The sequence below is a fragment of the Phalacrocorax aristotelis genome, chromosome 1 (assembly GCF_949628215.1).
Source record: "Phalacrocorax aristotelis chromosome 1, bGulAri2.1, whole genome shotgun sequence".
NCBI classification, from domain to species: Eukaryota; Metazoa; Chordata; class Aves; order Suliformes; family Phalacrocoracidae; genus Phalacrocorax; species Phalacrocorax aristotelis.
This window is the reverse complement of record NC_134276.1, coordinates 142351539-142369513: the sequence shown is the minus strand read 5'-3', so window position 1 is coordinate 142369513 and position 17975 is coordinate 142351539. Positions and strand designations below refer to the sequence as shown.

General features: G+C 37.8%; 1 protein-coding gene across 4 annotated transcripts in view; it reads left to right on the top strand.

Moving 5' to 3' along the window:
• MPPED1 (metallophosphoesterase domain containing 1) overlaps window positions 1–17975 on the top strand; it is a 67493-nt gene that overhangs the window by 10984 nt on the left and 38534 nt on the right. For all 4 annotated transcript variants that reach the window (XM_075112899.1, XM_075112906.1, XM_075112925.1 and 1 more), the window contains exons 2-3: window positions 4406–4670; window positions 9794–9979. In XM_075112899.1, coding sequence (XP_074969000.1) covers window positions 4519–4670; window positions 9794–9979 — 338 coding nt within the window. In that variant the 5' untranslated portion in view covers window positions 4406–4518. The remainder of the gene's footprint in view (window positions 1–4405; window positions 4671–9793; window positions 9980–17975) is intronic.

Here is a 17975-nt window from a genome sequence, read left to right as displayed (position 1 = left end):
ATGCAGTCTATCACAAACCATCATGCACTTCTTTAAGGTATTTTACTGCTGTTGTCTTACTGGCTTTCTGTGAAAAAATATGGCTTTGATGTTTTATAGCTGCATGAAAACGCCTTTTTTTTTTTTTTGATACATTTAATTTCCTCATTTCCTCCCCAAATCCCATATTGTCAGACTCACTGAACAAAACCAGCATGTTTTCTGTACCTACCTCTTTGCCACTGATCTTGGTACTGCCAAGAGTCCCAGCATCCTCTTCTTTCTTTATGTTATCTCACTGTTATTAGTGCAAAATCTGGCAACGGCCTCTCTTCAACTCTGGCTGGGGTATACTATATCCATGTTGTGCTTCTTGATCTCCAGATTTTTTGTAACTTAGCGAAGTTCATTGCTTAACAGATAACACCTTCACAGTTTTCTCTTTTAATTTATAACTTCTTTTACATTATTATAATCACCATCAATATTTTATCTTGGTTTCTGATTACTATTTCAGTGACATCTGCTTGAGCCATGTTGTTTTCAAGTTTAGGTTAATATTTTGTTTTGCTGGAATAATTTTCAAGAAGTCTCAGTGGTTTTTTTAGGCTTGAGACAAAGGGTAGATGAGGGAACAGTGGGTACAGTGGAATGACATGGCAAGAGACAGTGGACGTGAGAGTGGACTGAAGGATGAACATAGCATAAAGCAGAATCTGTGAGTGAAGTGAGATTAAAATAAAACATTGGCTTGAAATAGAAAAGAGAAATAGGATGCATAAATAGGCTGGAAAATTCATGTAAAATAGGGAAATAATTATACCAGCTATACAAGAAGGCTGTGAGATGAAAATACCAGAAATTTTAGGCTGAAAATGTAAAAAATCTTAATAGAAAGATTTATTTGAGGACCTCATCAAAGGACTTCAACACACGTCTGGGTTCAAGCACCTGCCTAGTCCATTAATTCCTTAGGAGAGATGTTGCAATCCACATAGTTTATGGCCTGATGCAAATCCCTCTGAAGGTGATGGAGCAGTGTCCATTGCGTACGGTGGGCTTTGGGTCAGAGATCTGCGAACGTTCAAACACATGCTGGAGGAAGCAGCAGGAAAATAATGTATGGAGAACATTCCTGCCATCAGTAAGAAGATGGCTTAGCTGATTTAATAGCTTTTTCTCAGTCTGTGATTCTAACAGCCAGGTTTGTGATATTTATTTTAGTATTCATGTTCTTGCAGTCCTTTTTACATTTCTCTGTTTTTCCCTGGCAGACATCCCGCAGCTCCATAAGTCTGGGGGAAGAGGATGGTTAGCATGTTGTTGCTGTGGGGATTTGAGTCTTAATGTTCTGTGTTGGTAATGCTGGGCATATAATTTTAAAACTTGCATGCTATAGAAGCAGATAATTATTTCCCTGCTGCATTTTATACTCTGGTTTGGGAAAGGAAGAAATTTCAGATTATTAAAAGGAAGAAAAAGTTACAATTTGGGGGACAATTGGAAATGGAAACAGAAAGAGGGGAGTAATGGGTGTCAGTCTGGTTATCAGTCAAGCTGGAAAGAGACAGCTTGTTCTGTCGAACACCAAGAATGTTAGTAGTCAGCCAACCACTTATGCAGGAAGAAAACCCTAGACTGAAAGGTAAGGTTCAAAGACATCTGTGTATGTTTCTGAAATGAGCTTCAATTAAGCTTGCTATTGAATTATGCTTACTGATTATGTGTGTTACATATCTGATTTTTGTTTAGCACAGGCTATTCATAAGATCGCTAGTTATTTTATTTTTACTGCAGGAGCGCCAGCTCTTTTCTTCTCCAGTCTTGGATGCTTTTTATGTGTCCAGGGTTGATGTTGGGTGACTGTCATTTGGCAGAAGGCTTAGCAATGCTGTGGCGTATCTTTTTTTTTTTTCCCCTTTTTTTTGTTTTTTCTTGCCTCAAGTGAAACATGTTGTCTTCTCGTTTCCTACACATTTATATGGTGAACTTATTGCTGAATGTCTGTGGCTAGCATCCTCTCAAGCGGGCCTAATGGTGTGATTCTCACATTCTCCCATGTGCAAGGACTGACTCTCCGCTTAAGAGAACTCTTCAGCATTAATGGGTAACCAGTGGTGCTGGCTGTGGTTTGGTTCTGTTTGCAAACAAATTTGTTCTTTTGGGTTAGTTTGTGTTGGTAAGTGATATTCTTCACTTACCCAGAAAGAGGAAGCAGAGCCTAAGAGTGGGTATTGGGGTACCTGCATACATCTGTTTCTGCAGCAGATCTGATGTATAACTTGAGAGAAGTTATAAAAGACAGGACCCAAAGAGGAGGCTGACAGAAGGCAGTTTCTCAGCTGCTGTGAGGTTCTGAGAACTTACTAAGGCCAAATGGAGATTCTAGGTTCCTGAGGCAGTGCCTTAACTCTGTTGTAATGACAGTTGTGTGTAAAGAGGGCATAATCCCTGAATTATAAAACAAAGTTTTTTCAGGTAGTTTAAAATCCGTATGTAGAGCTGCGGAATCATAAATTATTAATCTTACTGGAGAATATTTCTAGAGGTCACCAGTTCTAATAGTTTCTTTCAAACAGAAGTAGGTTCTCTTAGAACAGTTTGCCCCCTATAACATCTCTGACCTTGCCTATTCAAACTTCTTTACAAATGGATCATTTAATACAGGGAGCTCCTCAGGGAGGGTTCTTCACATCTGCCATCATAATTTCTTATTTCCTAAATGCAGCAATTTGTACTTGATTATTCTTACAAGGATCATGCCTCCCTTCCCTCCCCCTGATCTGGCACATTCCTTTGTGCTGCTGCTTGTTCTGCAGCCTGAACGCAGCATCTGAGAGTGGTTAAAATCCAAAATTTTCTTTGTTGTTATTCTACCATTTCCTTACCACTCAGTTGTAGGGGAGAGCATGAAGGAATCTGCTCTTTTTTTCTCAGACATTTTTCCTGCGGGTTGTTAGTGACATCAAGTTGTCATCATTTTACAGCCATTCAGCAAGTAACAAAACTGAGCTGAATCTCTCAGTTTCCTAGGGACAAGATTTTCCAAAACAAAAATACACTGCCACTTCTTGGAGCACTTAACATCTGTAGTAGTTAAGCAAAGGACTGAAGCCCAGATTTTTAAAAATGCTTAGGTGCTTGACTGCTGCTAGAAGTGAATTGGACTGAAGTACCTGTAAATAGCTTTAAAAATTTGAGTGACTATGAAGACCTCCCTCATCCATCACTCTTGGCAGTGGTCTCTTCAGGATGGAAGTGAGGCACATCAGCAAGGTCACATAAAATACTTGTAGCCCTGCTTTCCAGAAACTGCACATATTAAGTGAATTGCTTCATTCTAGCATGGCTTTTCATGAAATACATCTTCTGAAGCAGATTACTTACATTCCCTAGAAGAAAAGAGCCCTCACTTCCATGAAAATAAATATTTAAGACAGACAACTTTTAAAAAGGGTGCAGAATTAGACTGTAAAAATACCCACCTTTATAGCTTATAATCCATTTTTTATTAAAGCTGGGAAATAAAAGTAAAATTCACATTTAAATTACTTTCTGCCGTTTCTAGGGGATACTCTTTGCACTCCAGTTGGTTTCACTCTGCTGTTCCTCTACCCATTTTCAGTGCTGCTGTTCTAGACTTGCATAACCTTTAGGGAAAAAATTTATTCCCAAACATAAAACCTGTATGGATTTTACTTTTTTAATATTTAATAACATTTAACTGTGTGTTAGCCTTTGAATCACTTCTTTTCCAGTGAATCCAGAATGTTGGGCTAGTGCTGACTGAGAAGAGAATGGGTTTGAAGGGGGGAGCCCTTCATATCTGTGTCAGGAGTTCCTTCACTGATACTATAAAGCCAGGAGCACGTGCACAGAGGGATGTTTGCTCTGTTCTTTGGATGTAGAGAACAACCACTTGCAATGCTTCCCTGTAATAAATGGCACAGACTTTCTGAAGAATTGGTTAAACTGATTCTGTTTAATTAACTTGCATTTTAGTCATGCCCAGCCATGTATTCAATTTCAGGTTTGGTGGTGGGTTTGTGAAGGAGGATGGGAAATAAACATTCAGCAATTCCATGAAAAAGGAAGTAAATTATTTTGTTGAAGAAACATTATTATCTGACGTGCCATTCTGAAGAATGACTGCCTTGTCTTTTAGATTTGTATTAAATGTCTGAAGTACTTGAGCAAGTTGTCCCTGTGTTCTTTAACAAGTTTACTTCCAATCCCTGCTTCCCACCCCCAAGTAAAGTGCATTCATCAAATTGCTGACTTGGAAAGGCTTGCAATGAGTTCTTTGAGTTGTGTGTCTTTGTCCCTCCATATCCCCCACTTCATTTTCATCTCATATTAAATAAAGCAAATTCCAAACAGATTAACTGTCAAACAGTTATGCTCCATTTCTTCAATCTGCTTCTAGGTTTTTGAAGAGGAGTGAGCCGATTAGGTAAGGAGATGTCATGGTCTTCTTCCGTCGATGTAGGAAGATAGCAGATATGATTGCCTGAAGAAGCTGAACTACACAGTGCAAGCATGGCTTTCGCCCAGTCGCACATTATGGCAGCTAGAAGGCATCAGCACAGTAGACTCATAATTGAAGTGGATGAGTACAGCTCCAACCCCACACAGGCTTTCACGTTCTACAACATTAACCAGGGACGTTTTCAGCCCCCACATGTGCAAATGTAAGTATTATAGTTTTGTTATTGCTCTAGCACAGCCTTCTGAATTGTTATTGCCGTGTCGATGTGGTATTTGATGGTCCACTCAAAAAGAATTCAAAGAACACTGTTTTGCTGCCTTTCTAATAATAATTACTATCATGATACAAAATCAGTCCATTTGGAAAGTATAAGCACTTTGTTAAAGGATGGGAGAAAAAGCACTCCACTGGCATAACTTTAATATAAAATACGTATTAAAAAGAGAAATAAACAACCAGCAGTGGTAATAAAATAAGAGATGCTACAAGGATGATACTTTCTGCAGTCTTAATAATGTTGGTGTGCATTGTGCACTTGCTTATTGATGTAAATAGTTGTTGAAAATACCAAGCCTGTATCTATACAACACATACTGTTTGGTTAGTTATATTACAGCTTCATACAAGGTTAAAATCAGATCAACAAATAAAATAGTGTGGGCACCCATCCGACAACGTACTTTCATACTCATGTGCTGAAGATGCCAAGTGCTCAAAGAGTAATTAAAATAATGTGTTTGTTTCTGACTTCTTATATAATGACAACATCAGTAAAATTAACTGCTCTAAATGATTTACTTGTAATGTAAAGTGGAGAATTATAATTACAAAATGAAACCTGCCATAAAGTTTAAAGCCAGAAGGAAGAGCAAAACAGTAAAGCTATTACAAATAAATTAAGTATAAAATTCTACTGTAAAATATTTTTATAGGGAATAAAAATGTCTGCACCATTTTATTGTGCTTATTAAAGAAAGAAGCAGCCTTATCTTTAGATCAGAAGGCTGGTTTTCTTTCTTTTAAAGGAAACTTTTGTTCCTTTAGGAAGACTGAATAAATAGTCACCTCATTTTTGGTATCTAATATGATTTGGTAATTTACAAACATAGGCTGTGATTTCTGCAGTTAAAAAACTCTGCAGTTATGACTGGTTGAATGCTATGTGTATATTTAGTGAATGCTTACACACATTCTTTGGCATAAATTAGATCTTGTATTAAAAAATCTGAAGACTAACAGATAAACCAAGGTGGTGAGCAAACAGTCAGTATTTGGGGGCAGTGTATTAGCTTATGGTCTGTGTTGGGGTTTTTTAGGTACTGTTGAAATGCAAACAGTGAAATGAGTTGAGTGTTAGCACTGGGAAACATCTTTTGTTTATAGAGCTGGCAAATGGTAGCAAAAGTACAAACAAACAAATGTGGGTTCAGAAACACTTTTATAAATGAAAATGCCAAATGCAGGTTTGCTTTATTTGTTGAGGCTTAGCCATTCTTCGTGAATATTCAGACAGTTCCTGGGCACTCATGAATTTGTTCACTGGTCTTGGAAGCTGAATGTTTTTTGCTGGGCAACAAGTAAGTTATTTATTAGTATCCACTTGTTACTCAACAATATGCTGTTTAAACTTCTAACCCGTAACAAATCATATTACCGGAAGGCTTAGACAGTCAACTGCATGATAGAAGTTCAGTACCTAAGCAAGTAGCTGAAAATAGGTATCTTTAGAAAATGGTTCCTTAGAAGAGTTTAGCAGTCTCTCATGAATGGTTAATACTATTGAAGAAGCTTGTGCAAATAGAAAACCAGGCTAAATCAATTGAAACATTTACCACAATCTGACCTACTCTTTCTCTTGGTACAGAAATTGTAAATAACGTTTCTGAATACCAGCAGGATTGCTTTTACCTCCTACCAATGAATAGACTAGTAACAAAGAAGGGAAAAGTAGACATAAAAAGTGTAACAAAAGCACCTTTTATTCAGATGATTGTTATGGGTGACAACTTAGCCCTGCTTTAGTCCATGCAAGTTGTGTCATTAACTTCAGGAAGGTGAGGGCTTTGCCTTGCCTTTGTGTATAGTTCAAAATACTTAGATTAGTGATGTTGCAGGCAATCATAAACAGATTTCCCATAGACCTGTTAACATTTGAACTCATAGTGAACTACTTTAACAACGGGGTTTTTTTTGTGTTCCTTTTCTTCTGAATTCAGTCTTGTAGCTCTTCCTTGGCCCTCCTCATTTCACTTTTTAGCACCCTTAACATGCTGACAGCCCTTTCCTAGCCCCATCTTAGTCTGGCATCCCTGTGTTTGTGAGATGACTTGGGTTGCCACAGACAAGAAGAGTGGTAATACTGACAGTCTTTTCAAGTCCATCAGTAGTTTCTGGCAAGTTCCTGTCTTGCTCCTTTGTGAAACCACTGAAATCTAGTGTGTAAACTAACCTCTGGCAGGGTTCTACAGTGAGATTTTTTTAACTTTGCTTTTCAATTTCTCTGCAAGTTTTCATACTGGTTTAAAGAAAAACAAAAGCATTTGCACAAAAATAATCAGCAGATCTTTATTCCTCTGCTCATGCTGCAAGCAGTGTATTGGGTGTTGGTGTGACAGCTGCTGTGGGAATGTGTTACACAAGAATATGGAGATTGAGCCTTCAGAAAGTAACGCAACTTAGATGCGTTTGTGAAACTTGACATATGTTTTTACCTATATCCGGCCTCAGTGTGCATATCGCTTCAACATAAAAATCTGCATCTCATTTATTTGGTTCTTTGTATTGATGCCTTTTCCCCCTAAAAATTCTTTGGCCTATTGCACAGGATTTAAAAGTTATACATACCTCAACAACCAGGAAAATGCTGTCCACATCTTCCCCATCCAAACTGTAAGAAAAAAGCATGTATTATGTGCTGCATGGGTTGTCATGGTAAGTGTGGTGTTCTTTCTGTTCAGCTTCAGAGGAGCAACATGTGAAATGCATGCTAGTCCCCAACACCCAACTTACTGCTGTGACGAGCTTTAAAAGATTTCTGAAGGAGAAGGGACTGCTTTAAAGGCTACTCTACCATGAAACATCAAAAAGTGGTGTTTTATGTTGTGCCAGGGTAGTATGCGTAATTTAGACCTGGCTTACTGATGTGACCTGTGAGTCACTTTGGGAAGTGCTGGGCAGGCACTAATCAGAAATTTGTTGACTGAACTGATGTTTAATCTTTTTAGCTTAAATGGCTGCAGTGATAGCCTGGGTCAGCTCTGCCTCATTTTTATCTGGCCATCCCAGTTCATTTTTAGGAGGAACTCCATGAACTTGAATATATTACCCTTCACACAGCTCGCACCTTATGACAAGCCTCGCTCACTTAGTCTTAACCCCACCATTCACCACCCACATTCCTTTGTACCCATGCTACCTCCACTCACCACCCATGGAGCTTGCTCTATGGCAGCTCTCTTCCCTCCAAAACAGAGGCATTTTTACCATGCGATGGCAGTCGTGCAGCTGCATGCTTTGAGGTTGTGACTGCCTATGTCTGACCCGCCCTGCATCTAACTCTTTCTTTCCATCTGCCCTTCTAAGTGTACCTGTGGTCCTCTCGCGACATACTCGCTCCTTCAGCCAGCCTTATACACAGTGTTTGCAGCTGCTCTCTCTCAGGGTCCAAATGTTCCAGTCTTTGTCAGCCAAGCTTTACAATTTCCAGTTCGTGCTTCCTTGCATATCCCACTAGCATGTACATACTCCTGGGTATTCGTTACGTATGATTTGACGACAGCTGGTTTTACTCCTTACTTCAAAGTTGGTTACTTTCTGCTCAAAAACTGGAACTTCAGAAAGATGAGTACAAGGTACTTGTACTAAAAGGCTGTTTCTCTAGTACTGCTGTAAAAACCCCAGCGTTTCGCCTTCTAAAAAGGTATAGGAAAGATGGGTACAAACTGTCTTGTTCATACTCTAGATTTGTAGTTGAATTGTACAAAATGCTAAGAACTTTTTCTATATTTAAGAAGTTTTGAATGTTTTAAATGTATTCCTCACTGTCTCACTAGTCTTGTGAAGTTGTCAAAAATACCTCAGTTTACCTGCCATAGAATTCTTCTTTGACTTAGAGAAGAGATTGCATGATTAAAGATTATTATCATATGTCTTTGAAGCAATAAAACGACTTCTGAAAATTTACCCAGTAAACAGGAGTAGTATTATTGATAGCAAAGTTCTCTAACTTTTTCTCTGAGTTTATTTATGTAAAAGTAAGCTCCTGAACCAAAGCACAACCAGCAAGAGATAGGAATATGTATTACGTTCTGCAGCTGTGTATAAAACTAATTTTATTGGTCCTTTCAAAATAAATGTTGTAAAAGTAAAATAACTCATAACAATTCTGTATCTCTCTCTGGTTTCTAGTGACGTAACTGTAACTTTTGCATCTCTAAATTTTTGATTTTTTTCCACCAGAATTCCCTAACTGGAGTAGCAGATACAGTATAGCTGCATATAGATACATTTGCTTCTGTATATTCTACCAAAATGTGGGTGTAGGGTAAAAAGATTGAGTTGAAAATAAATATTCCTCATAGAGCAGAGAGGTGTTCTCTGCTCTTCTCTTCTAAATCATAAGTAAGTCTCATCAAACTGGGTCAGATCTTTTTGTTTCCTCAGTTTTGAATATTGATATTGGGCTCTGAACAATGCAGCCTCACCCCTCACAGCATCTGATTTCATTTAGTATAATTAAGCCCAGAAAGTTGCCACATTTGTCCTGACAATAGTCAGGCTTGAACGTACATTTGCAGCAGTTGTCAGGAGAGTTCTTATCTTGCTTTGCATTAACACACTGAAACATATCTCCAAAATGTGTTAATTAAATTTACTGGAATTATATAACTTGCAGAAAAAAAAGTTATAATTAGAAAAAATGCATTTAAATGTATTTATGTATCTAAAATAAATCTTTTCCCTGTGTACTGTGTAATCATATTTAAACAATGAAACGGGTTAGTACTGTTCCTTTGAAACTGCCAACGCCTTTGATTTATTTGTAAGTACTTGTTTCAGAGTTACTGCCATAGTTCAGTCTTTTTTCTTAATCTCTTTGAATTAATTCATCTACCCAACAAATACTGAAAATGGTGTGATGTGAAGATCAAGAATTTTAACACCTCCCATTAGTGTTAGGTTTGTTTTAATAAATCCCTTCCATCAGACAGATCTAGAAGTCTGTGTAGTCTCTTGTAAAGGTAAAAAATAGTATTAGAACTGCAAAGTAGACGCCAAGAAGTACTTAAGTACTTTATAACCTTGTTATGATGCATTTCCCTGCAGGGTTGATCCGGTGCCCCATGATGCTCCCAAACCTCCAGGATACACACGATTTGTCTGTATTTCTGATACTCACTCAAGAACTGATCCCATCCAAATGCCATATGGAGATGTGCTAATACATGCTGGTGATTTTACTGAGCTGGGACTTCCGAGTGAAGTAAAAAAATTCAATGAGTGGCTAGGTAGGTATTGAATTCTGTGTGGATTTGAAAGTAAATTTGTTTACTGATTGTATCTGCCCCTTCTCCCTCCCAGTAAAAACCATCATACACTCAGAAATGATTAATATTAATTTGACTTTTAAATTTGAATGGCAATGAGCAGGAATCAGATTTATTTTTTTTAAACAAATATTTTTGCATTTTTCCAACTGCGCAAATAAGATTTGTGAGACTATTCATCTGTTCTGCCTTCACACTCTCAAGTGTACATTAAGCAACTTCTTGGTGCTAGTAACAATTTAAGTCAGTAGGCCTTTAATGATTTACATAAAACCTCTTACATACATTGTTATGGCTTTGCTTCCCTGCAAAAAAAGTTGTTGTGACTGAAAACATTTGTCTGTTTAACCCTGGAGGCTCATAGATTTTTTTTTTATCTGAGGCTCAGCTGCACCACAGTGATGAATTCCAAACAAAGCGAAACGTGTGCCTGTGGTTGCTGTCTTGGATGTAGCAGACCAGATGTAGATGCCTTCTGTAGGCAACTGTTGGCATTGGTAACTGAAATTCTGTTCCACTGGGCAAGAGTGTGGTGATTTACATGTGCTTCTGCAATGTTTTGTATATGCTAAAAAAAATTACTGTGAAAATTGGAAAGCATACAGTCTATCCAGACAAAAACCCTGATGGGTATTGTTCCTGCAGCAGTGTGGATACCTTAATTTAGAATAAAAATGGATTCTGGATTCTGATACTTCATTATCGAAAAAAGGGTAGGGGAAATGAAGGATTTGGAGACAGAAAGGACACAGTTTAAGGGTAATGGATTTCAGTTTTTAGGTTGATTTTCTTTCCTGTAGTTGATGTTTTTGCATTTTTCCTGTCTTTTTTGCTACTTGTTACAGCATTCCACACTGGGAAGGCACAAAGCAGACAGATGCATGTAGGCTGAAATGGAATATAAAAAAAAGTCAGGACTTCACAATTTAAACAAATATTTACTAGCAAATAATTATCAGCAAGGCTTATAAATATTTATTTGTGCTTGGGAACCCAATACTATGCCCCACATGGAACAACTGCATTGTTCTACGAGTATTAAGGTAGGGACAGCATGTGGAAGTAGCATACTCTTGTTACACTGCCCTCACCTCTGTCTCTATACCCAGATGGTACAGGTTGGTTGTAAAACAGAAGGCAAATTTTAATCCTATTTTGTAGGTCTCTACCATGTATTATAATAACTCACTGAAAATAGCATATAACAACTATACAAACCATATGGTTATCCCTTCTAAATAATATCCATTTTATTTATCTGCTAGTGTAGGAAGAAAAGTGCTTTGGGGTATTGCTAGCAGGCAAGGGTGGGGGCTACACACATTACTTGCTGCACAGTTTTTGTCTCCCTGGTTCTTCATCTGCCTCCCTGCTGGTCACAGCTGTACAGTGTTCTGAAGAAGTCCTTAAGCTGAAATCCTCTCAGTATGGTAGGGAGATTTCCCAAGGTGTTTCTGTGATGGCCTTTTCATCATTTTTATTCCAAAAGCAGGCTTAATTTTCTGACTTTTCAGGCATGCTTCCAATTTCATGGTAGTGTGAGTTTGGGAAAAGGTAATCTTGGTGGTTAGAGTTACATTTTTTCGGAAGAGCATCTTTGAGGTAGGCAAATTTAGCAAGTTTAAGGGGGTTTTTTAAAGTTTTTTGGCAATTTGAAAAAATGCAAAATTTAACTTATTTTTTTAATTCATTCTGGAAAATCCAATAGCAATATAATTTGGGTTCACTACATAGGTTTCATTCAGCTAGCATTTAAAGTTTTGTTCCACTTCTAGATTTTAACCTTTATTTTAAACTGCTGTCAGTGATATTTCAAAATGGAAACTTCAGCTTTTTTTGAAAGTTTTTTTTTGTTTGTTTTAAATGAAGAATTTATCAACCCTTGAATACCTTGAGTGTTTGTAAAATCTATAGTAAATGGTAGAACAAGAAGAAGAAATTTCAAAAGTTTTTACTGGTTGTCCATTTTGTTTTGAAAGACACTAGTCTCCAATGGCTTTGTTTTTTCTAGATAGCTGCTTCCAGTACCTGCCATGACTTTGCAACTCCCACAGCCTACCCAACCTTCTCCTTCTTCCTTGGCTTAACATTTTACTAGTTTCTTGAGAAAGTATTTGACAGACTGGCACAGACTTTTACCTCCACTGTCATTCTTACCTATTGCCACCAAATTTCCCTGTCCATTCCTTCATCCCTTAGCACAGGGCTCACTTTCCCACTTAGTTATTTTGTTCTGTGTCAAACCAATGTCTTCTGCGGTTATTAGACTATAACTTTGTTTATGCCTTGGAATAAACACTAGAATATTTGGTTTTTTTACACCTTCCCTTGATCTCAGCTTCCTCTTTGGCACTAGATATATATCCGGCTCCTTTTGCATCACATCTTTATGAGTAGCATTGATTCCTACCTTTTACCTTTCTGTTCCATCATAGCCTTTTGTGTCTGTGCAACTCTGGTCTATCAGCCTATTTCATCTTTTCAAGAGGGCCTTCACCAAGTTCAGATTTTATCTTTCTGTTCTACATAAAATTTCTGTGCCTGTCTGATGCAAAGTGTATTTTACATTAACATCATTAACTTCTGTGGACCTTATGGTTATATCGAGCACATGCTCAAGTGTTGTGCTAATAGAGGCAAGTTGGCTTGCTGAGTCATACCCTAAAATATGTTCTCTCTTTTTCAGGCTAACTGTATGTGGGTTCACAGGAAGGCCTGTACCAGTTCAGATAATACGTCTCTCTAGCCCAGAGTTGTCTTTGTAGCTCTCAGCCAAGGTGCTTTGCTCTGTCTGACCCTTAGTCACCTAGTTTTATACTTTTTATCCTCTGACCGCTAAAGGCATCCACTTCATTTCATTTCACTTCATTCTTTTTGGTAATTGGTTGTTTTCTTAAACTTTTCTTTTTCTCAAAGCCCCCTCTCCGCTTCCCAGGGAGGGATTTGAGGTTTTGCTAGGGCTAGATTGATGCCTAACTCTATGGAGGAAATTAAATGCTGGTGATAACTGGATGTGCATGTTTTCTCAGCTTTCTCTGATAGGCAGTCCAGGGACTTCTTGAGCCACAGCATTACTTTGTATTTAATATACAGATTTTTCTCCTTTGAGTTTTTTTTATTGCATTTTGGATCTATGCAAATTTTGAGTGCCAACACTATCTTGCATCAGAGTTCCGCAATGTGATATGGATTGTGTGAACTTTGCTTATTTTGAACCTGTCACCTACTAGTTTCTTTTGGCATTTCCTAATACTGGAAGAGGGAAGTGAACAATTTCATTCTTCATTGTCCTTAAGAATTTATAGGCTCTTCCCATATCTGTCTCCTAAGATATTTTTTAGGCTGATGACTGTTTATGCCTTTGATCATCTATGTCACTCTATGTACCTCTTCGTTCTATATCCTTTTAAAAACGGTGAGACCAGAACTGCACATATTCTGAGAACACCACAGACTTATCCCCTGGCATAATGAAATTTCCTAGTTTGTTCTCTTTTTCTTTCTAGTGTTGTGGATTATTCTGTTTTTATTTTTGACTGTGACTGAACAATGAGATAGCATTTTCATAAAACTGCCTATTATAACTCTATGAACTCTTTCCTGAATGGTAATATCTAGTTCAGAACCCATCAGTGTGTATCTGTAGTTGGTATATTTTTTCCAGCACTTGAATTTTTCTGCATAAATTTATATTTAGTTTCGTCTGTCCTCTTATTGCCCAGTCATGCAATATCATGAGGTACTTTTGCAAGTCAGATTTCTATTTTGCTACCCTTATTCAGGGTAGCTTAGAAAAGAAGAGAAAAAGGGATGGATAATCAATTTACAAAGCTTGGCAATGGTGCCAGCTTGGTCATTTCCCTCCCTTCTTTTCCTGAATTGACCTTTCTCCTGTTTTTATATTTAATCTTTTCCTTTTTTTTACCTAGTTTCTTCTCTGCCTCTATTTTACTTCCAGATTTGAAAATCCAATTTTGGAGAATCAGAAAAAATGAAGTGCAAAATATTTATTATGGTAGAGCCAAATGGAAGGCCATGAGGCCAGTGAAAGTTTCTAATGATAATACAAGGATGCATGGTATGACAGCTTTGAACATAGATGGGGGAGTCCTTACTGCGGCCTTTCAATAGATAAAGGGGGCTTATAAGAAAGATGAAGAAAGTCTTTTTGCCAGGGCCTCTAGTGACAGGACAAGGGGCTGTGGTTTTAAACTGAAAGAGGGTAGACTTAGGTTGGATATAAGGAAATAATTTTTTACAATGAGGGTGGTGAGATGCAGAACAAGTTGCTCAGAGAGGCTGTGGATGTCCTGTCAATGAAGGTGTTCAAAGTCAGGTTGGATGGGACTTTGAGCAACCTGATCTAGCAAAAAATGTCCCTGCCTGTGGCAGGGGGGTTGGACTAGACGATCTTTAAAGGTCCCTTCCAATGCAAACCATTCTATGTAATCAAGGCTAGATAAGGTTGATTATATCATCAGATATATCAAGCTCACTATGCACTCTAGCTATCCTCGTCCTCAGCTTTTTCATTGTTTTTGTTTCTGTTATTTGTTGCCTACCTGCATGTAAATCAAATGTGTTGTAGGACAAAGATGCATATCCTGCTTTAGTGCACTCATCGAATAATGACTCCAAAACCATCTCTATTTTTTCTCTCATATTTTTGGCACTGGAAGTTGCCTGCTTGGCTCAGTTGGCCTTGTAATTCCCCTTGCTCAGGTCTGTAATATAATTTCCAAATTGTGTATGCTCCAGGACCCACTGTCACTTCGAGCTTGTGGGTGACTTTCCTGGAAATTTAACTAAACAGCCGATCCGTGATACAAGCTGCAACACATACTTCCATATTCTCTCTGAGAATTCTCTTCTATGCATGGATTGGAAAGATTACTTAAACTAACACATTTTATAATATCCATTGTTTCAGTGTGTTTGCTTGAGATTTCCCAATGTCAAAGACAGTCTTCCTATTTGAAATTCAAGTTCAAGGTACATTTGAAATAAAACAGAAGGTGGCTTTGCATTCAGAGTATTTTCCTGAAAATGTGAATCTCATTGCATATCGTACACGCACAAAAAAACATGGATTAAAGTATTTGATGTACAGTTCAGGAATTGACCTGGGCAGATTCAGCTCTAAGGATAATATTTTTATTTCAGACTAAAAATTATTTTAGAGTGAAGATGCCTTCCCAGCTATAGTAACTGGCATTACTAGAATTACCTGTTTGTAGTATTAGATTGTAGAATAGAATCAGCTAATTTTGGTCAATAAACATCATCCCTACTTCTAAGTTTTTGATAAAAAAATAAAACATCTTCAGAAAAGCCTGAAACGCTGGGCTTAGCTTTACTTTTGCTTTGCTGTTCAATCTTGCAAAATGATGGTAGGTATTTTTCTTCCTCTCTTAACAGGTATTTTATATTTTTAGGTTCAATAATACATTTAAAACAGATTAAAATTGTGTTGAAGAAGAAAGAAAATTGGCTTCAGAGCAGTAAGAGAAATTAGAATTTATAAATTGTAGTCATGCCATTTTGACCATCGGTAATTACACTATTTTTATGTTAATGTAGAAACCCCTTGAAAGAAGTATTTAAGCACTAATTATCTATTTACAAAAGAATGGCTTTGGAAATGCAGTGAAAAACATTGAGCTGTGTAGGGATTTAGAACAGATGTCATTTTTAAAAGACTGGGCATACTAAAAAAAGTGTTGGTTTTTATTGCATTTCTTAAATGTGTGATGGCTCAGATCTGTTTGTACATCCAAGGCTCAGACAGTACAGCACAGAAAAGTGCACTGCAAAATACTCTTCCAGTGTTTCTGCAGTTCTGGGGGTTAGTATGTCCTGAAGACCTCTGAATGTTAAATGGGCTGCTGCGAGTCTCAGGGAAAATTGAAGCTACATCCCTGTATTGGGAAGGTGACCCAGAACGACTGTTTTCCGGGTATTCCTCCCATGCTAGTGGTGAGAAGCTGTGGAAGCTACAGGAGCAGTAGGTGCTAAAGGATTTTTCCTTCATTCCCTCCTTCCAAACACATGCATGCTTTTGGGTGTTTTCTTGCGCTTTGTACTAATACTGAGGTTGCTTCTTTCCACTGATGGAGTGGAAAGTAGCCAAACTTCAAGGTTCTGAGTCTCTGGGATGATTCACCTAAGAACATCCTGCGATTTTCATAAATATTGAGATCCCTGACCCCCAAAATAAGCAAGTGAGTAAAAATACCCAGTCTTCTTCCAGACTAGCAGTAAAATGTAGCATTAGGAAGGCAGTGGAGCCCAGAAGTGCAGAGAGCGACCGGGGAACCGAAAGATCTGGAATATGAATCTGTGAACTGTCATTGCCTCTGGTGGAGATGTTTGAAAGAGACTGAGGAAGACAGGAAACCAAACTGTAGTTGGCCTTTTCAGATTTGACAGCCTTTTTATTGTTCCCCCTTGTAAAATTGTGAAAATGATGCTTGATCCACCTACCACATGAATGTGTTAGAGGATTAATTATTCTCAGTACAGCACTTTGAACACCTATTGCAAAGCACTATACACAAACATTAAACATTGTTATTAGTGCTGTGCACCTTGTACGGTGACGTGACACACAGCTCTTTGTAGTCTTCCCTTCCAGAAGGTGACAACTGGGAGATACTGAAAGCACCTCTGTGGGATCTGAAGATCTGGATAGGAATGTGTATCAGTGTGCAGGGAGATCCGTGTAGGAAGTCTAAAGTATTTTTTAATTGTTACTTTTTAACACAGTTCTCTATCTCCTTTGCTTTCATTGTCCCCAGATACGTGTTGTAAACCAAAACTAGAATATTCAAAAGGGCAGCAAAGCTGTTGCAGAAATTTATCTCCTTGGAAAGGTGTATTATTTAAGACTATAACCATTCCAGGAAGTAAAAAAGAAAACATATTTATGAAAATGGACCCTGTGGCTTATGGAGTTGGGGGTTCTCAGACTATCAATAGCCATAATCTAAGGGGACATCTCAAAGGAGGGTTCAATCTAGGCAAACCTTGCAGTCGTACAATTTTCTGGGTGTCTATTAGTGACCACTAGTGGACAGGAGGTAAAGAGCTACATAATCTTTTGGCTTGACTCATTACAGCTACTCTAATGGCCTAGTTTGCAGCATGCATTGGGTTGGTTCTGCACAATTACAGGGTAATTAAATAAACCGGGGTAAAAGGAAGCCACTTTTCCTTTAGAAGTAATTTTGGCCAATTATAATACATGTGTGTGGGTGCGTATAAAACACAGTACATGAAAGGGCCTAAGTTGGACTATTATCAGATATTTTTTAGTTTAATTTGCGTTTATCTATTTGTTTTAAGAAATCCTGTTTTGCAGATGAGAGCAGTATTGTGTGTTTGCTGTTTTAGTGTTTGATGTAATTACTGGTTTTTACGATGCAAGAATGTCTAGAGCTAGCAGGTTAAAGATGACTTAGGAGGGAGTGTTCTTTTACAATGTTATTCCAGATTACACACAATACAAAAAGTATGTTAATGTGAATTTCCCAGACATCAGCCCCAGTGTTTAAACACAGAACTGTCAAAGAGATGCTAAAAAGCTATCTGAGACAGTTATGCAGTCTTTTTACTGTATCACTCATTGCTGTATTCTAAAAGGTTGAAATGAGAGGGGAAAAGCATTAAGTGGGCACTCATATGATTGTCACTGCTTTTAATGAATACTAAAAATTCTGCTCAGTACAATATCAGGAGAGAAGCAAAGCACATGTGCTCGTACAAGTTTGCATTTATCTTGGTGAAGTTGTAAGTTGATAACAATTGTAAGCCGCAAAGGAGGTCACTGGTTGATAGAGATGTCTAACCTCTTAGTACAAGAGGACCCTGGAGTATGAACATCACGCATTTGCTTTGATTTATTTGCAGTGTTGATCTAATTTATGGTGAAGAAGACTTGCTGATAGAATGGGGTGAACCTT